General features: G+C 44.4%; 1 protein-coding gene across 8 annotated transcripts in view; it reads right to left on the bottom strand.

The window, feature by feature from the left end:
- Positions 1–22,601, bottom strand: part of PTK2 (protein tyrosine kinase 2) — a 317,569-nt gene that overhangs the window by 16,792 nt on the left and 278,176 nt on the right. For all 8 annotated transcript variants that reach the window (XM_056854175.1, XM_056854178.1, XM_056854176.1 and 5 more), the window contains 4 exons: positions 19,631–19,717; positions 15,925–16,062; positions 13,152–13,283; positions 6,489–6,551 (listed from right to left, as the gene is read on the bottom strand). In XM_056854175.1, the coding sequence (XP_056710153.1) occupies positions 6,489–6,551; positions 13,152–13,283; positions 15,925–16,062; positions 19,631–19,717 (420 nt within the window). The remainder of the gene's footprint in view (positions 1–6,488; positions 6,552–13,151; positions 13,284–15,924; positions 16,063–19,630; positions 19,718–22,601) is intronic.

Here is a 22,601-nt window from a genome sequence, read left to right as displayed (position 1 = left end):
TAATAGGTTAAACTATGCTTTTTATAGCTCAAAACACATTAAAGTTCTCTCAAAGATATAGATAATGTGCTTTCTTGCTTTCTGTAAACCAGATGTTTATAAAGTGACAAATGTAAACAATAATTGTGTTTTATGAGTTATACAGTTAAATATTGTGCTACAGATTTCTAAATGGTCTCATTTAATGCGTATTGTCCTAACGAAGAGGATGGTATAAAAATTAAGTATGTAACATGACCATGAAGATCAGAAATAAGTGTTTATACTTTAAGCTAAGTGGACTGAAAGGAAAGGAAGTCCATATATGGACATAAGGACATGAGCAGCTGCTACTAAGCCATTTCTGCACTGCTCCTGATATCTGATAGAGGGAATAAAAGGTGTCCCTCTTGATGGATAAGAAAGAGGGGATAAAAGATTTCTCTTTACTCTTAATTAGTCTAGAAACAGTATAAATACAGCCCCAATAAGCTCAGAGAATCAGAACCTTCCTCAGAAGGCTCTCAGAAAAGGCTGAATGGTATGTATGGATTAAATATTTTACTCTAGACTTTGTGAATTAGATACTTTGAACTGAATCAGAATAATTTGACTGTTATATTTTATAAGTTGGATTTTGAAACTGAATAGTATGTAAGACTTGCTTGCTCTTACTGCATACATTGCATATATTTACTGCATATATGGAAATACATACTTTGTATTTTTACATGAGTTTTTATAGAAGTGTTAAAGACTTGATAATCTGCATTGACATATATTTTACTAGAAGTATATCAATAAAAAGACTTGCTTTTTAAAAGTAAGTAAAGTTGTTGAGTCCTGCTTACTCAATGATTGGCTGAATAAGATACCTTCACTTCTCAGTAAGTGGAACATTCTAAGAGCCTGTCATTCGAACAGCACGACCTGCTTCACAGCCTTCCCCAACCCCTTTCAAATACCAGAAGAGAAGACACCCGGCGGGGGGGGGGGAGTGCCTCAAGCAGCAAAGAATGGGAAAAGGATGAGGTTTGACTCACTGATGAACTCACTTTGATGTAAAGCTAAGATCCCACCCCACACACACACTTTATACATGAATGGAGAAGACATGTGAGCTACAGATGTTTGGCCTTTATTCTGGGGGTTGTGAAGCTCCAATACATACGTGCACTTTTAACAGTGACCAGGGCCTTTCTTTTCTGCACATGTTTTGAGACTGAGCCTGACAGCCACAAAGAAAGAAAACTGTATGCTCTGCATCAGGATGAAACAAGAAGAACTCCACAATGCAGGGGCCGTGGGGTCTTAGTAGACCAAACACTGAACATGAGTCAGCAGTGTGATGCTGTAACTAAAAAGGCAAATGCAGTCTTGAGCTGCATCAACAGAAATATAGTGTCCAGATCACGCGAAGTGATGGTATCGCTTTACTCTGCTCTGGTTAGACCTCAAATAGAGTACTGTGTTCAGTTTTGGGCACCACAATTTAAGAAAGATGTAGACAAGCTGGAACATGTCCAGAGAAGGGCAACAAAGATGGTGAGGGGTCTGGAGACCAAGTCCTATGAGGAAAGGTTGAAGGAGCTGGGTATGTTTAGCCTGAAGAGGAGAAGACTGAGAGGGGATATGATAACCATGTTCAAGTACTTGAAGGGCTGTCATATAGAGGAGGGTGCCGAGTTGTTTTCTGTTGCTCAAGAAGGTTGGACCAGAACCAACGGGTTGAAATTAAATGAAAAGTGTTTCCATCTAGACATTAGGAAGAATTTTCTAACAGAGCGGTTCCTCAGTGGAACAGGCTTCCTCGGGAGGTGGTAAGCTCTCCTTCCCTGGAGGTTTTTAAGAAGAGGTTAGATGGCCATCGGTCAGCAATGCTGATTCTGTGACCTTAGGCAGATGATGAGAGGGAGGGCATCTTGGCCATCTTATGGTCACTAGGGATATGGAGGGGGGAGGTAGTTGTGAATTTCCTGCATTGTGCAGGGGGTTGGACTTGATGGCCCTGGTGGTCCCTTCCAACTCTATGATTCTATGGCCCAGGCTAGCCTGATCACATCAGATCTCGGAAGCTAAGCAGAGTTGGCCCTGGTTACTGGGCCCTAGTACTTGGATGGGAGGCCACCAAGGAAGTCCAGAGTCGCTATGCAGAGGCAGGCAATGGCAAACCACCTCTGAATGTCTCTTGCCTAATAAACCCTACAGGGTCACCATAAGTCGGGTGCAACTTCACAGCACTTCCACCACCAAAACTACTCTCCAGCAGCGTTTCATCACCCCCAAAAGAAATATGATGCTCGCTTGCCCCACCAGGTTTGTATAGATATGCCAATCCGGTCAGTCTAGAAGCTAAACCACCTCCATCCTGAATCTTCAAAACCTCTTCTTCAAATAAAGAACTCCCACGTTGCCGGGCCACCAGTTCTCATTGACCCTGAAACTGATGTCAAGACCAAAGCCTAAGCCTAAATTACTAAAATGAGCAGGCAGCTCCCTCACCTTTTCCTTTGGGTGCTTTCACACATGCCAAATAATGAACTTTCAATCCACTTTCAACACACTTTAATGATCGTCTGCAAGTGGATTTTGCCGTTCCACACACTAAAATCCATCTGCAAAGTGGATTGAAAGTGCATTATTCAGCATGCGTGAAACAGCAATTTGACTTTGGAAAACATTTGCCCAGTTTAGGCTTTTGCTGGTGGTAAGTGCTGTTAAGTCGCAGCCAATTTATGGCAACCGTGTAGGGTATTCAGGCCAAGAGACATTCAGAGTTGGTTTGCCATTGCCTGCCTCTGCATAGTGACCCTTGTCTTCTTTGGCAGTCTCCTATCCAAGTACTATTAAGTGCCCATCCTGCTTACAGTGAGGGAAAAAAGTATTTGATCCCCAGTTAAATTTGCCCGTTTGCCCTCTGACGAAGAAATGACCAGTCCATAATTTTAATGGTAGGTTTATTGTAGCTGTGAGAGACAGAATAACAACAGGAAAACCCCCAGAAACCCAGAAGACAAAAGTCAGAGATTGATGTGCATTATAATGAGTGAAATAAGTATTTGATCCCCTATCAACCAGCCGGGTTAGGGTTAGGGTTAGGGTTCTGCTGTCGACAGAAGCAATCAATCCATCAGATTCCAAACTAGCCACCATGACCAAGACCAAAGAGCTGTCCAAGGATGTCAGGGACAAGATTGTAGACCTGCACAAGGCTGGACTGGGCTACAAGACTATTGCCAAGCAGCTTGGTGAGAAGGTGACAACCCTAACCCTAACTGTCAACCTCCCTCGGTCTGGGGCTCCATGCAAGATCTCATCTTGTGAAGTTGCAATGATCATGAGAACGGTGATGAAGCAGCCCAGAACTACACGGGGGGAACTTGTCAATGATCTCAGGGCAGCTGGGACCATAGTCACCATGAAAACAGTTGGTTACACACTACGCCGTGAAGGACTGAGATCTTGCAGAGCCCGCAAGGTCCCCTTGCTCAAGACAGCACATGTACAGGCCCGTCTGCAGTTTGCCAATGCACATCTGAATGACCCAGAGGAGAACTGGGTGAAAGTGTGGTCAGATGAGACCAAAATCGAGCTCTTTGGCATCAACTCAACTCCCCGTGTTTGGAGGAGGAGGAATGCTGCCTACGACCCCAAGAACACCATCCCCACCGTCAAACATGGAGGGGGACATATTATGCTTTGGGGATGTTTTTCTGCTAAGGGGACAGGACACCTTCACCGCATCGAAGGGACGATGGACGGGACCATGTATAGTCAAATCTTGGGTGAGCACCTCCTTCCCTCAGCCAGGGCATTGAAAATGGGTCGAGGATGGGTATTTCAGCATGACAGTGACCCAAAACACACAGCCAAGGCAACAAAGGAGTGGCTCAAGAAGAAGCACATTAAGGTCCTGGAGTGGCCTAGCCAGTCTCCAGACCTTAATCCCATCGAAAATCTGTGGAGGGAGCTGAAGGTTCGAGTAGCTACACATCAGCCTCGAAATCTTACTGACTTGGAGAGGATCTGCAAAGAGGAGTGGGACAAAATACCTCCTGAGATGTGTGCAAACCTGGTGGCCACCTACAAGAAACGTCTGACCTCTGTAATTGCCAACAAGGGTTTTGTCACCAAGTACTAAGTCATCTTTTGCAAAGGGATCAAATACTTATTTCACTCATTATAATGCACATCAATCTCTGACTTTTGTCTTCTGGGTTTCTGGGGGTTTTCCTGTTGTTATTCTGTCTCTCACAGCTACAATAAACCTACCATTAAAATTATAGACTGGTCATTTCTTCGTCAGAGGGCAAACGGGCAAATTCAGCAGGGGATCAAATACTTTTTTCCCTCACTGTAGCTTCTGCCCACATCAGGCTATCCTGGGCCATTCAGGTCAGGTCGAGCCTTTACATGGAGCAAAATTACTGCAATAGAAACAAAGATTTCAAAAACAGAACATTGCCTTATTTGGAAATAAATCTACTCAATTAAGAAAACATGCACGAGTTGTTCAAGAAAATCTCCAACAATTACTGAGCAAAGGATAAACAAAAGCAAACAGTGAACACCATCTCCCTTCCCTAAATCTGAAATCTCTCTCTAGGATGATAAATTTGAAGATCGTTGTACCTATGCCTCTAGCTGCCGTCTCTTCCTTCCAGTTAGGAGGTAAGTCACCACCTGAAGCCATGCATTTTTGAGCCAGCTCACGTGGTTTCCTTTCTTTCCCAGTAGGGAAGAGTAAAAAAACAGGACTTTCTTCCTCCTCAGAATCTCTGCAGACTCTCTGAAGCAACAAAACAAGTATTCTCTCTCCTTCCCATCATCCCCCTCCCACTCCACCAGCTGGAAAATTTTGATCTGGTTTCGGAAGATGTCATGACAGGCACAGTCTCCATGACTGTCCCCTGAACCACAGGACAATTTCTTTTGTCTAGATGGCTACTGACACATCAACTGCAACTCTTTCAGCCAGACTATCTATAGAAATGTGTTTCTACAGCCTTTGTCCCACCTAGGGAAGTTGTTTTAAAATGGTCTCTGAGCCGTGGAAGTTAAAATGAAACATTTCTTTTCCAGAGAGATAAATCTTCCATACCTGTGGGATAAGGCATCTTTACCTTGTCAGTGAGGCTATACCACAGTTGCAGTTGTGCTACCATTAAAGCAACGCAATTTGGATCCATCTCATTTGTGTGACAATAAGCTTGCTTTACCCCGGCCCTCAAAAAGCCAAGGACCTGCATATCTGAGAGACTGTTTCTCCCCTACATATCTCCATGTGCCAATTACAGTCCCCTAATGGTGGCGGAAAATGCCTTCAAGTCCCAGCTGACTTATGGTGACCCTTAGTGGGATTTTCAAGGCAAGAAGCTTTCAGAGATGGTTTGCCATTGCCTGCTTCTGCGTTGTGATCCTTGGAGATCTCCCATTCAAATACTAGCCAGGGCCGACATTGCTTAGCTTCTGAGATCTGACAAGATTAGGCTAGCCTGGGGCTATCTAGACACCCCCAGCTGTCACCATGTTCTGGCCTGGGCTAGCCCGATCTGGTTGGATCTCGAAAGCTAAGGTCACCCCTGGTTAGTACTTGGATGGGAGACCACCAAGGAAGTCCACGGTCGCTACGCAGAGGCAGGCAATGGCAAACCGCCTCTGTTCATCTCTTGCCATGAAAACCCCAAAGGGGTCTCCGTAAATCTGCTGGGACTTGACGTCCCCTTCCTCCCACACACACACACCACAGCAGCCACCATCTACTCATTCCCTCACTTAAAGTTACCCACTTGGCACCTGGACCCCATCCGGCGGGCTTCCCTGAGGAGGGGAGGGGTGTGCCATCCTTATAAGTTTATAAAGATATTTTATTTGCTGGAGCTTTTAATGGGGTGTGAGCCACAAGCAGTTTTTTTTTGGGGGGGGGGGAGGAATGGGGTTTTATTTTATTACAAAAGCTTTTAATTTAGGATAGTAAGGCGCTTTGAGCCACAAGGGAAAGAAGGGTGCATAAATATTTTAATTAATAAATGTTGCTGCTTGAAAGCCACATTGCTTTGGAGAATGCTTCCCCCCGTGACTTCAACATCTGCAGGTGTTATTTGAAAAATTTGTTTCCTGTTGACTGAGATATTGATGTGAAGCTAACTCTGAAACAACAAGGAAAAAAGCAGGAACCCAGAAACCTGGCTGAGTACCACACAGCTGTTTTAAAAATAATTAGAGCTTTGTTTGCAAGGGGGTGGGGGGAGAAGAAGCATCTGTTTCAGTAGCGGCTTGAAAAGAAGCAAACCAAAACGCGTTGCATGAACAAGATCTCCCTGTCACTCTCATTCCCGCAGAAGCCGAGTCTTTTGAAACCTCTTGCAGCAGACATTAGAACTGCACGAGCCCCGAGCTAACCAAACCTCTCTGCCGTGATCAGTGAAACGTTAATAGCCTTTTTTCCACTGAGAAAATTAAACAAATGGTCTGCTCTGGTAGATGAAAAGATGGCACCATGTGCTTACCGGACCCTGGAGACTCCCATCTTCTCGATCAATGCTGCCTCTGGAGAGCCGAACGTCAGGCTTCTAAAGGAATTAAAAGAAACGTGGTTTTGTATTTTAGGTTTGAAGAGCCCTTTACAAGTCAAATAGCATAGAGGAACAACAACAACAAAAGTCTAACTAAAGGCAAAGAAAACAGCGCTGGGGAATGTTTTGACTAATACGGATGCTATTAACATTCCTTCTCTTGGGTGCAACCCCCCCACCCACCGCCGCTCTTTCAAAACTACAGAGGCTGAACTTTCTAGCAGCCTTCTAAAGCATTATTTTTCCTTGCTTTGCGCTTCTTAGCTGCCCCCTTTCTGCTCGAACATAAAAAAGGCTTTGAGATAAATATTGATAGTACCATTTCCCCAACACAACATTGGAAAACCTGCATTTTAATTCTCTTAAGAGGAGCTGTAGCAGCAGCAGAAGCAGCGCAGCTGCCTCCCTTTGCTGCGCTTCTCTTCCTAGCAGCGAAAATTTCAACCACAGGATGAGAAACGCTGCACATTAATTCCTGTTTCCTGCTCGAGGAAGGCTTAGATGTACTTGGCTCCATCTGCGAGCTTCCCAAATGGGGCCAATTACTGAAGCTCTTTAAAAGCAAAGAGATGCAGGAAAGTTCAGAAGGCGGCCAGGATCCAAGACTCCTCCGCTAGCAGCAGGAGAAATCAACAGAAGTCACTGGTTACTGGCTTTTTTTGAAAAGTCAGAAAGATAAAATAAGAGAGCCTCCCAGGCTTCGAAAAGAGATAATGAGTCTGGCTGTCTGTGCATGCATGCGGGGGAAAGTCCCTGGAATCAATGGTGAAAATACAGAGTCTATAGAGGTGCCAGCCTCCAGGTGGGACCTGGGGATCCCCTGGAATTACACCTCAACTCCAGACTACAGAGATCAGTTCCCATGGAGAAAATGGATGCTTTGGAAGGTGGACTCTATGGCCTTGTACCCCACTGAGGTCCCTGTCCTCCCCAGGCTTCATCTCCAAATCCCCAGGAGTTTTCCATCCTAGATCTGGCAACCCTAAGAGCACACACACAGCCCAAGCAAAAAAATCTGAAGCGCCAACGATTTTCACTATGACAGATTTAACTCCCCCATTGAATTAAATGGGTTTTTTTCATAGCGCTTCACTTTGCCTGGGCTTTCTGAACCAATGTTAGGTAAGGCAAGCATTATTTATTTATTTATTTATTTTATTCTATTTCTAGCCCTCTATCCCTGGCCAAAACCAGGCTCAGAAGGCACTTATATGATTCCTCACATTGAACACATGAAGCTGCCTTATACTGAATCAGACCCTTGGTCCATCAAAGTCAGTATTGTCTACTCAGACTGGCAGCGGCTCTCCAGGGTCTCAGGCAGGGGTCTTTCATATCACCTACTTGCCTAGTCCCTTTAACTGGAGATGCCGGGGATTGAACCTGGGACCTTCTGCATGCCAAGCAGATGCTCTATCAATCCCATTTTCAATCCCTGGCATCTCCAGTTAAAGGGACTAGGCAGGTAGGTGATGTGAAAGACTTCTGCCTTAGACCCTGGAGAGCTGCTGCCGGTCTGAGCTGACAATACTGACTTTTATGGACCAAGGGTCTGATTCAGTAGAAGGCAGCTTCATGTGTTCACGTGTCCCTGACCCTGTTGTATCTTCCATGCCTCAATATGTTCCCTTTCACCACTCCTGTTAAGGCTCTGTTGTAAGGCTGCTGGGTCAGTCAACCTTGCCTGCTGCTGCTACAAGCAGCAGGGAGAAAGAAAAAAAAACCCAGACAGCTTCTCATTTACCTCTACATCACTTCTGATGGTGGTGGTGGTGGGGGAACCAGAAGCAACACAGGGTAGCTATGTAAAACCACAGAGTTTCCAGTTATTCCTAGAGCTACCCTAGGTCACTTCTGGGTTTTTTCCTGGAAGTGACGTAGAGACACACAAGATGGTACCGACCCCCAAGTCCCCAACCCTGAACCGCCCACCCCGAACCCTACTCTGTTGGGTGCACCAAAGCTCTCCAAGGTGAGCTCTTTGTGATCCAGCAGTGCTCTATTCAGCACCCTCAGCACAAGCCCTGGGAAGCATGCTCGAGTCAATGGCCCTAGCAGCAGGTGGCAGCCCACCACATACACAATGTGGCAGTAGATGGCAACCCTCAACACAAAATGCCACAAAGCTGAGACAAGCTCAGATGTCTTCATTTAACTTATTTTGGGGTGGACAGGGACTGAAAAGATATTTCTGCCGCCAGGCCTTCCCCACTCTACTGCATTCCATTTAGCTTTTTTATTAAATCAGTGGGAAAAAATGCACATTCTCAACAAAGGAAAAACTATGGCATTTTGGCCTTTGAAAAAATATCCTAAAATAAAATCCTAATTTTAGCAGAGTTCCATCAAATGTCAAGTACTGCTGACTATATCTGCAGAGTTTTTTTGGGGGGGAACAACCTCCAAATTTAAGGAGAAAAAAGGAAAAAACCAAACAAACCCAAAGAGATATGAAAACTACATCAGTTATTCCATCCTTCTTACAGAGAGGGGCCAAGAAAGGGTTCTCATGTCCCTAACTCAGCAGTAGTTACGCAGCTGCCCAACAGTTATGAAGGGAATAGGGCTGTAGTTTGAGTGTTTGTGTGTGTGAGTGGGGTGGGGTGGGAATTAGGCAGTTTTCAGTACACTGTTTATTGTATCATACTATTTTTTGCATGGTTTTCTAATTTTGTAGCCCAACTTTGTTGCACTGTTTGTTTTATACAATACAGTAGGGAGCCCCAATCTTTTTGAACCCATGGGCACATCTGGAATTCTGAAACCACATGGTGAGCAGCACAGGAACAAATTGGCTGCCGCAGGAGGCAGAGCCAGCCACAGAACGATGGCTACAGCCTAAGTGCAGTAACATAGTGGAGATCCTTGTGCTGCCGCCAAAGCAACATGGTAAAAAAGTCTGCACACCCAATCAAATCTCCAATCGTCAATCAGAAGCCTGGCTGGGCAAAAGCCCTACCTGGCCCCACCCTGCAGAACAAAGAAAAGCAGTTGTGAAAACACAATGCCCAGCTGCAGACTGGTTAACCCTCCCAGCGCATGTTCTCTTAAACACTTCTTTGCTCTCTGGTGATTATCCCCGTTTCTATGTAGGCAGGATTAGATTTAGCTGTGGGATTCCCAGGTGTCTTTCGTTATTTTTATTAAAAAGTAGGATTTCAGATTACAGTCTCTAGCACCTCCAACATAGCTACGTCCTTTATGTTACTACTTGCCAGCTGCAGACACTTAAAACGGCTTCTTTTCCACAGAGGGAACACCCACCTCCTGCCTCAGCCTTGGCAGAAATTACCAGCGTATGCGGTTCTAATTCTAATGTTTGAAAAAACAAACTTAATTGGTGAAGCCCATTTTGATTTAAAGAACTTGTTTCCAGGTGAATTAACATCCCCCTTTAGCTACTGTGCCTGTGAGTATGGTAAAGTACGTGAAGAGGATAAGCCACTTATAGAATCATAGAGTTGGAAGGGCCATCTAGTCCAACCCCTGCACAATGCAGGAATTTCACAACTACCTCCCCCACACACCCCCAGTGACCCCTGCTCCATGCCCAGAAGATGGCTCTCCCTCTCATTATCTGCTTAAGGACATAGAATCAGCATTGCTGACAGATGGCCATCTAACCTCTTCTTCAAAACCTCCAGGGAAGGAGAGCTCACCACCTCCCGAGGAAGCCTGTTCCACTGAGGAACCGCTCTGTTAGAAAACTGTTCCTAATGTCTAGACGGAAACTCTTTTCATTTAATTGCAACCCATTGGTTCTGGTCTGACCTTCTGGGGCAACAGAAAACAACTCGGCACCCTCCTCTACATGACAGCCCTTCAAGTACTTGAAGTTGGTTATCATATCCCCTCTCAGTCTTCTCCTCTTCAGGCTAAACATACCCAGCTCCTTCAACTTTTCCTCATAGGACTTGGTCTCCAGACCCCTCACCATCCATTTATAAATTTAACACTCTTTTGCATATTAATACTAATCCTCATTCGTATTAATAGTAAAATACTTTCAATTCTTAGTCATCTTATACTATCAGGTAGGTATCATATGGGTTATGTATAGATTCTTTTAAAATTATAAGTCCTTATTATAAATATATTTATCTAAATATAGTGCATTAAATAAACAGGATTAGATCAGTGAGTATCCTTTAAACATCCCCATCTGAAATTCATTTTCACAATATGTTTTCCATGCCCCCCTTCCTCCAAAAATTGTGTATTATCTTTTTGATTAATTAAAGCCGTGTCACCATCTCCATCAGTTACATCATTTTTTTGAATCCAGTCTTTTTTCCCTGGAGTTTCCGCTACTTTCCATTTTGCTGCATATATCAGTCTTGCTGCAGTGGTGGCGTATATCAAAAATGTACTTTGAGTAATTATAGTGTCCGGTACCATACTCAATAACATCATTTCTGGGTTTTAGGTACATTTTTCTGCAAAATCAATCTGATTTCATTATATATCATATTCCAGATTTTTTTTGCTTTTTCACAAGTCCACCACATGTGATGAAATGAGCCAACTTCTTGGTTACATTTCCAGCATCTCGAGGATTGATTTGTAAGCCTTTGCTAATTTTTTTGGTGTTAAATACCAGAAGTACATCATTTTATATATATTTTCTCTTAGTGTTTGCGACAGTATGGATTTCATATCTCGGGTCCAGAGTCTTTCCCATTTATGTAACATTATATCATGACCTAACATCTGGGCCCAATTGACCATAGTAGGTTTTATTTGCTCTTGGTCACAGTAAAGTTCCAACAACAACTTGTACATCTTAGAAATCAAATGGTCATTTGTATCCAATATGATTTTTTGAAAGTTCAATTTACTTCTAGAGAAACCTGTTTTCAGATCTTGCAAAAAGACTGATTTTATTTGGTAATATTGAAACCAGGTTAATAAATCTTTAATTTCATCATATTCTTTTAGTGAGCATTTTGTACCTTCCCATTTTAAAAGATCATGGTAGGTAATAAATTGGGTGGGTCTTAATGGACGCAATGTTAACATTTCTTGAGAAGAAATCCATAATGGAGTCTTAGTTTCCAATAAATAAATTTCCAATAAATGGAAAGAGCACCCACCCACCCCACACGCCAAATTTCAGCTCTATCACTGCTTCCTTGTTTTCAAGGTATATTATCCCTCATTTAGATTTGATTGTAGAGTCCATGATTTAAGAACTACAGGAAGTAAAAAAAAAACAAGATCTAAAGTGTGGCTTAACAGTGGTGTACAATTAATGTAGATTAAATTGACTGAACTAAAATTTATACAACAGTCATGCCTGGGCCATCATTTACATTAGTGTGACAGGTGTGAAGCCAACAGTAGCCCATATATTGTGCATGCTTTTTTGCACTTTAACTGGAAACAGAAGTCGGCATTTCAAAAGTAATGGAAAATGCTTAGACGCTATAAACCTTTGGGGGAGAAGGAAAACACTTATTACAGATTTCTTTATTAGAGGTCACTATTTCTGAGATCTGATACATATCACTACCATTTTTTAATGTTTATGGCTATGAGTAAGAGGAATCTGTGGACACCAAAGCATTTGAACCCCCACCCCAAAGCAATCTCATATACCACTAAAATCAATCTTATGTATCACTAAAAAAGCTGCTTATAAAATTCAGAGAAGTTTCAAAAGAGAAATCGCGATGCGGAATGAGGAGGTGGTACATCCTGGTGGGGCCCTGACCTGGATGGCCCAGGCTAGCCTGATCTCGTCAGATCTCAGAAGCTAAGTAGGGTCAGCCCTGGTTAGTATTTGGATGGGAGGCCACCAAGGAATACCAGGGTTGCTGTGCAGAGGAAACCAGTTAGTCTCTTGCCATTAAAACCCCAAAAAGGGGTCACCATAAGTCTTGACTGAGACTTGACAGCACTTTACACACACACATCCTGGTGGGAGTTAATTTTTTAAAAGAAGAAAAGTTGGTTTTTATATGTCAACTTTCTCTACCTTTAACCAGTCTCAAAGCATCTTACAATCTCCTTCCCTTCTTCTCCCCACAACAGAACACCTTGTGAGGTAGGCGGCGCTGAGAGAGTTCAGAGATCTGTGACTAGCCCAAGGTCACTCAGCTGGATTCATGTGGAGTAGTGGGCAAAATAACCCGGCTCGCCAGATTAGAGTCTGCCTCTCACGTGGAGGAGTGCGGAATCAAATCCAGTTCTTCAGATTAGAGTCCGCTGCTCTTAACCAGTACACCACACCGGCTCTTGTTTTTAGAAAGAGCATGACATTTAGTGGACGTAAAATGAATGCAAAAGATATAGATGAAATGAATGCAAAAGATATAGATGATACGCTTCTGATGGGAAATCTGAAGTGGTGTGCTCAAGCATTGACACTGTGGGAATACTGAACAGTTCCAGAGGTCATCTGAAGATCACAGATCCCACCCTAAGGGGGCTGTGGGACCGCCTGCTTTGCAAATGATCAGCTGGAGGAATCATAATCATGAGTGGCTGATGCTTTTGGAAAACAGCTGCCATTCTGATGAAGGACTGAATCTGCCCCAAACCGTCTCTTACGAGGAACGAGCTGCACTAATCCTTGCCAGGGTCGAACTGCCTTACCAGGAATCTTTCCTCCTTTTCCAACCAACGCTGATCTTCCTCCATTTCTTGCTGCTGCCGTATCAGCCTCTCCTCCATTAGGTGTGTCGGTAAAACCTGCCCTATTCCTCGCAGGTCCAAACTGCTGGAATCCTATAAAGGAAGGGGAAGCATCACTATATTGTACAGCATTTTTTTTGCTATGTAATCCACACTGGACCTTTTGACTAGACTGGACAGAATCATAAAGTTGGAAGAGACCACCAGGGTCATCTAGTCCAACCCCCTGCACAATCTAAATAACAATCAACACATTAAACCAGGGGTCCTTAACATGGTCCCCAGGGGTGCTGTGGTACTCACTAACACCTTCCCTGGTGCCTGCCAAGTGTCTTCAGTAAGTAGGTAGGGCCTGGTTTTGCCCACTAAAGCTTCTGATTGACCAATGGAGATTTGCTTGCCTGTGCAGATTTTTTTTAAAGCATTGCTTTGGCAGCAGCTTCCACCACAGCACAACAATCTTCACTGAAGGTAAGCTGTGGAAGCCGTTTTTGGGGCTGCGCCCACCACACTGTGTCAGAATGCCAAAGGTGCCCACAGGCTCAAAAAGGCTGGGGACCCCTGCATTAAACTAAACAGGAAAGCTCTAGGTTCAAACCAACGCTACGCCATTTTTGGGTGGAGAGACGGAACTCTCAGCCTAACCTACTGGGGGTCAATCCAAAGATAAATGAAAAGAATTGCCAAGGACTTCACACAGTAAAGAAGTATACAATACTTGTTATCCACCCTGGACTATCTATTTGATGTAACAGAAGTCAGAAAAACACACCATACAAGAGCAGAATCGAAATTCACACAGGTGAATCATCTGGCCAGAAGCCCACAGCTGACTGTAGCAGTGACTAGTTTTGTCCCGTAATACAGTCAGCTGGGACTTCCTGTTCCAACCCCATCTCAGCACCGGCCCTGCCATTCACCCACGAATCCTTCAGCAGCCTTCAGCCTGACTTTTTGGGGAGAAGCAAGCAAACAGCTGTGTGACTGGGCTTCCCTGCTCCTCTGAGATATACAAAAATTCCTGTGCCGCTGGAAGGGGGACAAGATAAGCAGTGGGTGAGCAGGGAGGGGCGTGGAGAGCGGCTGTAATAGGCTCTCTGGCTGACAGCAGCACCTGTCAGAACTGCAGGCAGCTGGGAGCTTCTGACATGGGGAGGCTGTTTGGCCTCTTGATGAGTGAACCTGGCCCAGGTCACCGACACAATTTTAGGAGGTTCGCTGATGTTAGAACTGATCACATCATACAAGTGCAACGCTCACGACAACATCACTTCTCATGTTTGGAAGCACTATTAGAATTGCTAAAGTTGTGTGCATGTACGGAGTCAGAGAACACACCAGAGAAGCTGGTTTTAAAAAACAAAATCTAAGCACTTGAGGCGGGTTTTTTGGACCAGCAATCCAGTCTGAGGAAGCTGAGTATAAAGCACACTTGCTTTTCCACTATAAATCCGATTGCTAGCTCCACTGAAGAATCATTCACTTCAATGGGCTAAAAAGCGGGGGAGGACAGTGAGCAGCAGTGAGCTGCCCTGCCCCCTTTGGAAGCGAAAATTAGCTTCGCCTCCTCCCCAATAGTGGCTATAAGTGGAGAGCCAGCGTGGTGTAGTGGTTAAGAGTGGTGGTTTGGAGCAGTGGACACTGACCTGGAGAACTGGGTTTGATTCCCCACTCCTCCACATGAGTGGTGGACACTAATCTGGTGAACTGGATTTGTTTTCCCACTCCTCCAAATAAAGCCAGCTGGGTGACCTTGGGCTGGTCACAACTCTCTCAGCTCCACCTACCTCACAGGTAGGTACCTCACAGGTCTGTTGTGGGGAAGGGAAGGTGATTGTAAGCCGGTTTGATTCTGCCTTAAGTGGTAGAGAAAGCTGGCAGATAAAAACCAATTCTTTTCCTCTTCTTCATCCAGTTGGAAGCTCCACCCACAACTACCCTGGAGTTTCCTTCTTAAACTGGAGAAAACTAGGTTTTTATTTTGTCCAGATTACCAGGAAGGAGGAATGGGAGCCAAATGAATCATGTACATTCCCATTTATAGCCAGGGTTTCCTGCTGCCCATGTGGGTAAAAATCCCTGCATGGAATCACCCATAGAGTAGTTGAGGGAGTGAATGAAAAAACAAGGGAGAGTATGAATTAGTCCAGGAAGAAGCCAGGAAAGTACCTAATGAGGCTTCTAGGTTAGCAACATGTCGAGAATATCAAGTTGGGGAAGCGTAGGTTGTTGGGTAAAACTTCAAACGCACTGTTGTAGCATTTTACCTCACCAAAATTCCTCTGAGAATTATTCCTGGACAGAAATAGGCTTGGAAAATGTTGCGAAGGAACTAAAAATCCATATATGTTTTACAGGGAATTTCCATGAATAGAGAGAGCCTAGCAGGATTTTTGCATGCACCCTGTTGACAGAGACTTTCTGACAAATCCAGATGGACTTTCAGAGCCAACTTTATGTTTTTGATATGCATTTTCCCCCATGGTAACAATTTTAAAACCACCCCAACAGGACAGTAATCCCAAACAAAGTGTGGGATACAATTCTCTAATAGGTGTATTTAGACCATTTTGCGTGAGGCAAAAAGCCTCACTAGTCAACAGGGCAGTTAGAAATATTAAATTAAAACGAAGAAGCTTGTTGAAAGGGCAGTGAGAGAAAAGATTTGAGCGTTTTAGCACCGTGTTAGCTAGAAAACAAGAGAATCTGCCTTCAGTTTGCCAAGTATGATTACCTCCATGTTGGGTTGCCACATGGAAATTTCCTGAGGCCGATGGTTCCAGGATTCAGTCTGATCCAAGAGAGGCGTCTGTCCTGGATAAATGCTACCTGCCATCGCTGGAATCCCATGGGAGCTGGGATAACCTGAGACCTATCAAAAAGAAAAAAACAGCCATGAGAAATGTTTAAAGAGTGTCTAGCGAGGCTCTATCATCAAGCAGAAGGTATAAACACAGATTCTTTTGACAGAAGAGAATCGCACCGTTAATACTTTTGAGCCCAAAATACAACATATCCTCTGATGCTGCTTTAACAGACCACCTAAGATTTACTTACAATGCGGAGAGATGATTTAGTCCCTGAAAAAAACCTACAATGAATCTCCCAGAATGCACTGAATTATATACAAAGCACACGGGACTCATCAACAACACCCTTCACACTTGCTTCGGGAGCAGCATCAGTGTACCCTGAGATGGGGCAGTTGCCGGGGTCCAGGACCTCTGTCTGGGACCACTGCCGCTGACCATGCGCCTCCCCTGCTGCCCGCCCATCCTTCCTGCACTCTGCCACCCATGCTCGCAGCCATACACCCTGCCCAGCATTGCCAGAGAAGGGGCATCCAGGCGGTCCAGGCATCTCTGAGCACAGGTGGTAAGAGGGTGGGGGGAAGGATGTACAGGCATGTAGGTCAGCAGGTGGGAAAGGAGACATGAAAGGAGAGGAGGGGAGGGGGGACCCTGGGTATTCTACTCAGGGCCTGCCAAACTCTAGAACTGGCCCTAGCTTGCATCACACTAAATACAGAAGAAGGGGTAAGAGTTGGTTTCTATATGCTGACTTTCTCTAGTACTTAAGGAAGAATCAAACTGGCTTACAGTCACCTTTCCCTTCCTCTCCCCACAACAGACACCCTGTGAGATAGGTGGGGCTGAGAGAGCTCTAAGAGAGCTGTGACTAGCCCAAGGTCACCCAGCTGGCTTCATGTGGAGGAGTGGGGAATCAAATCTGGTTCTCCAGATCAGAGTCCACCACTCCAAACCACCGCTCTTAACCACTACACCATGCTGGCTCTCCATTACTCATTACAGGTTGAATATCCCTTGTCTGGACATCCGATATCTAGACTGATCCGAGAACCGGACCTTTTGAGCTGGCATGCGGGCAGATCTGTGCCGCCCAGCCTCTCCTGACTTCCGAGTGGCCAGGCCATGCAGATCTGACTCACATCCATGCCGCCCAGCCTCTCCAAAGTTTGGTGAGATAGTTACACCTTTGCTTTCTGATGGTTCAAAGTACACAAAATTATTCAAAATACTGTTTAAAAGGACACTCAGGCTATGTGTATAAAGTGTATATTTAAACATATGTAAACCATAAATGAATTTTGGTGACATCCCCAAGATACCTCATTATGTATATGCAAAAATTCCAAAATATTCCAAAAAACTGAAAGATCCGAAATACGAACCACTTCTGGTCCCAAGCAGTCCAAATAAAAGATACTGAACCTGTACGCTAGCTCTACTTGATACATCCCAAATGACAGCAGATAATTAGTCAGCCCGAGTAGCTGGAGGATGGTCCGATGTTTCCTGCTTTATGAATTGAAGGAGTTTTAAAACGAAATTTGCCATAAAATGCACAGTGATGACTCCCGGCTGGTGCCTGCAAGCTTGGCATGATCTCTGTTGCCTTGCTACAATCCAGTTACAAGTCTTGGGGGGGTGGGGTGCAAGATCAATGCCAAGCCCAGGCAGAGCACGAGGATGCTGAGTTTCGCTCAGGGAACCTGAAAAGCTTCAAAGAGTTCCCTGGGGAACAGAGCCTGATTAGAACAGTTGATGCAACCTTGACACATCTGGGTGACATTTGCAACCGACTGCTTCATCAAAGAGGTACATTTGTACAGAGCCCAGATAGAGGGAATACGTTTCTGCGACTACCTTGAGGATAGTGGTACTTTCTCTCCCATCTATTCTTCTGCCTGACCTCCCAGGAAACTTTGTCTTACCAACATTTCCTGTTGAATGCCTTCCATGATGAACATAAGAACATAAGAAAAGCCATGCTGGATCAGACCAAGGCTCCCCTGCTCATGGATAGAATAGGTATGCATCATGACATGCATCCATTTTGACTAGTAGCCATGAATATCCCTCTTCTCCATGAACATGTCCACTCCCCTCTTAAATCCTTCCAGGTTGGCAGCAATCACCACATCCTGGGGCAGGGAGTCCCACAACTGAACTATGCATTGTGTGAAGAAATACTTCCTTTTATCCGTTTTGAATCTCTCACCCTCCAGCTTCAGCAGATGACCCCATGTTCTGGTATTATGAGAGGAGAAGAAAAGCTTCTCCCTGACCACTCTCTCCATACCATGCATAATCTTATAGACCTCTATCATGTCTCTCCTTAACTGCCTTCTTTCCAGGCTAAACACCCCTAAGATTTTTTAAAAGGCAGATTCAGTCTTACTATTTTTCCTATTCGAAATCTGCTAACGTTGAAGGCCGGCATGGTGTAGAGGTTGGTGTGTCAGACTAGGATCCGGAAGACCTGCCATGGAAACTTGCCGGGTGACCTTGGGCCAGTCATACAATATCTGCCTAATGTACCTCACAGGGTTGTTGTGAGGATAAAAAGGAGGAGAGCGAAGTCATCCGCTTTGGGTCCCCAATGAGAAGAAAAGGGTAGGTGATATATGAATTAAGTAAATAAATAAAGTCCCCACATGTAAGGTGAAGAAGAAGAATAGTTGGTTTTTATATGCCAACTTTATCTACCACTTAAAGAAGAATCAAACCAACTTACAATCACCTTCCCTTCCCCTCCCCACAACAGACACCCTGTGAGGCAGGTGGGTCTGAGAGAGCTTGAAGAGAGCTGTGACTAGCCCGAGGTCACCCAGCTGGCTTCGTGTGTAGGAGGAAGGCTTGAAGAGGGGAGTGGTCATGTTCATGGAGGAGAGGAGTATTTAAGGCTACTAGTAAAAACAGATACTAGTCATGATACATACCTATTCTCTCCAGGATCAGAGAAGCATGCCTATTATACATGGTGCTTTGGAACACAGGCAGGAGAATACTGCTGCAGTCGCCTTGCTTGTGGGCTTCCAAGAGGCACGTGGTTGGCCACTGTGTGAACAAACTGCTGGACTTGATGGACCTTGGCCTGATCCAGCATGGCCTTTCTTATGTTCTTATATGGACTGTGCATATTCCACTTGACCACGAAGAGCAAGAGTATTAATCTATATTGGGCTTTAAACTCACCATTCTGAACAATTCAGTTTTAACAAGTTTCTATGTTATGAGGATGTATTTGACAGTGTGAGCACTGCCTAGCACACTCTGAAATTAGGGATGGGTCGATGGAGCAGAATTAACAGAATATATTATGCAAAATATTCCAAGATGGGCTTTTTCTGGAATGGCATCATTTGCTTCTGTAACAAAGCTGGTAAGCCCTATGGCAGGAATCATGTCCTACCCACGTGCCACAGCTAGTGAGCATAATCAATTTTTAATGGTTACAATCGCAGCGCTACTAAGAATAGAGATGCTCAGATTTCTCCAAAAAATGCCTCAGGACTGCCTACGGCTCACAGGCACTGGGGTAGCTAACCATCACACTATCGGAAACTTAAAAACTTTTCTGTGGGAAGAAAGAAAATATCCGAGATGCTGAGATTTTAAACAAGGAAGTGTTTTTACCTGGTAATGATTTGGCTGTACCATGTGCTGCGGACTAGGATAAAAACCCTCACTGGACCTCGGACTGGGATAACCAGGCCTGCTGGGCTGCAAACAAAGAAATATAGTTTCGTTTTAAAAAAAACAACCTCATAATCATTCTAGGAAAACAAGTAAAGAAAGTATTCTCTCCATTTATGTATTTAAATTCAAAGCTCATCTGATTCCCCCCCCCCCCCAGCAATTAGCCAGTTTTACCATTTGCTACAACTGCAAACGTATAGCAGATACGATCACAATAGGCATTATAAAAGCCAGGAATGAAAGCGCAAAGTCAACAGCTTAAAACAGAGTGAATTGCTAACACAGGGTGTCTTTACGCTGGTAACGCTTTCACTACTGAGGACACTTCCAAAGTGGAGGAGAGGGGGCTGTGGCTCAGTTTGTACAACATCTGCTTGGCATGCAGAAGGGTCCCAGGTTCAATCCCCGGCATCTCCAGTCAAAGGGACTAGGCAAGTAGGTGATGTGAAAATCTCCTGCCTGAGACCCTGGAGAGCGGCTGCCAGTCTGAGTGGACGATACTGACTTTGATGGACCGAGGGTCTGATTTAGTATAAGGCAGCTTCATGTGTTCATGTGAGGGTGGCTGAATGTTCCGGCACTGGAACGTTTACTTAGGGCCAACTAGATGTGATGGCGTTCCCCGTGGCCAACCTGTGGACACTGCTGCCAAAGCTTACTGGGGTAATTCCAAAATGCTGCACGGCAGGAGAAGGTGCTCTTGTCCGCCCCCCACAGGCGTATCCCCCCTCCACAGCTGTTTCGGCACCTGAAAAAACATGGGCAGCAGAATAACAGTGCCTCATCCAACCATGTTGCAAACCCAATCAGGATGGGGCCCTTGTGGCTTTTTTTAAATTGCCTCACTAGGCTTTAAAATGGTGGTGACGTCCACAGGTGTGACGCAGGAATGCCATCACGTCTACTTTGGCCCTTAGACTCCTCATCCTGTTGCTCCATTGACACCTCCCTATCACTCTGAAGAAGTGAGCTGTGGCTCATGAAAGCTCACACCCTGCCAGAAATGCTGTTAGTCTTTAAGGTGCTACTGGACTCTGGCTCTTTTCTACTGCTACAGGCAGACTAACATGGCTACCCATCATGATCTACCTCCTTATTATGTTTATGCTAACCGGGAAATGCTTGATACCCCTCAAATAAAATGTTACCCTTCCCTCTCCCCTTCAGCGTAGATTTCATAGAATCACAGAGTTGGAAGGGACCACCAGGGTCATCTAGTCCAACCCCCTGCATAATGCAGGAAATTTACAACTACCTCCCCCCAACACCCCCAGTGACCCCAACTCCATGCCCAGAAGATGGCAAAGATGCCCTCCCTCTCATGAACTGCCTAAGGTCATAGAATCAGCATTGCTGACAGATGGCCATCCAGCCTCTGCTTAAAAACCTCCAGGGAAGGAGCATTTACCACCTCCCGAGGAAGCCTGTTCCACTGAGGAAGAATTCTAACTGTTAGAAAATTCTTCCTAATGTCTAGATGGAAACTCTTTTGATTTAATTTCAACCCGTTGGTTCCAGTCCGACCTTCTGGGGCAACAGAAAACCACTCAGCACCATCCTCTATATGACAGTCCTTCCAGTATGTGAAGATGGTTATCATATCCCCTCTCAGTCTTCTCTTCAGGCTAAACATAGCCAGCTCCTTCAACCTTTCCTCATAGGACTCCAGACCCCTCACCATCTTCTCTGGACACATTCCAGCTTGTCTACATTTGATTTAAATCTTGATTAAATCATGTCTACATTTGATTTAAATCATGATTTAAATTATGAGTCAGGAAGACTGATTTAATCATAGTATTCTACATGAAAGTCCATTTCGCTATAACCTTAATACATGTCCACAACTGAGCAATAGATGCAGGTTTCATTTTTAGAAGGTGCAATCTATACATTTTTACATCGGGACTTATTTTGAAGCTTTTCAGGTTAGTTTGCAGCTACATCAGAAAAGGAAGACACAAATTAGAAGCCTGAGAACTGCAAAGCCAAGCATCTGTCATGGTATTTTCTAGAGTGAACACTAAGTCCTATTGGATAGATAGAAAAGATTAACCAAAAATAATATTTTCAGAAGCCCCTGAGATAGCATGAAATTGGGCCCCAATTTTACTTTTTTTAAAAAAAAAGCATTACATGAACATATTATCTTGTACTATAGAATTACAAATTAAAAATCCCTACTTCATGACAAGATATCTCTGAGCTGTAATGTGCCTTAATTAAAAACTATCTTTAGATAGGTTTTCACTCAAAAAGCATTTCATAAAAAAAAATCAATTTAATTTTTTTAAATCTGATTTAAATTAAAAGGTATATCAAAAAAGCATAAATTTTTATCCATCCTATTACCTCCTTGCTTTTTTCTTCCCTTCTGTATTGTCTGCCCCACAGCTGGAATTTAGTTGATACTATTCCTCAGTGCAGGAACTTGGTTCTTTAAAGTGCTACACATTTTGAGGGTGCACCACAGCAAATCTGACACATGACAACACCCAATACTCTAATATGATATCGTGATTGAGCCTGCAGGGCTCTTGTTCCCCCCCTCCCCCCACACAGCTGTTTCGGCACTTGAAAAAGTAGAGGGGACCAAACAAGAGCCCCATGCTGAGGGCCCTCATGGAATTTTAAAGCGTCTTTAAGATGGTGGCAGCATCCTTCTGCCAGCCATGAGGACGTCATCACGTTTAGTTTGGCCCACAGACAGACCTTTCGAATGCTGAATGAATCCCTGTTCGAGAACTCATACAGCCTTGTTTCGACAGAGGAATGTGTTAATTAAATCTGTACCACTAGCACAAGAATCCATGAATACCCATGCAAACATGGATATTCATCACGGCACAAAATTAGTGCACTAACATGACTGATACTCCACAGGAACAGCACCTTACAGTGCAGAATG

This window comes from Euleptes europaea, chromosome 8, assembly GCF_029931775.1.
Source record: "Euleptes europaea isolate rEulEur1 chromosome 8, rEulEur1.hap1, whole genome shotgun sequence".
Lineage (NCBI taxonomy): Eukaryota > Metazoa > Chordata > Lepidosauria > Squamata > Sphaerodactylidae > Euleptes > Euleptes europaea.
Note: the sequence above shows the minus strand (reverse complement) of the source record. Positions and strands in the feature narration are given on the sequence as shown.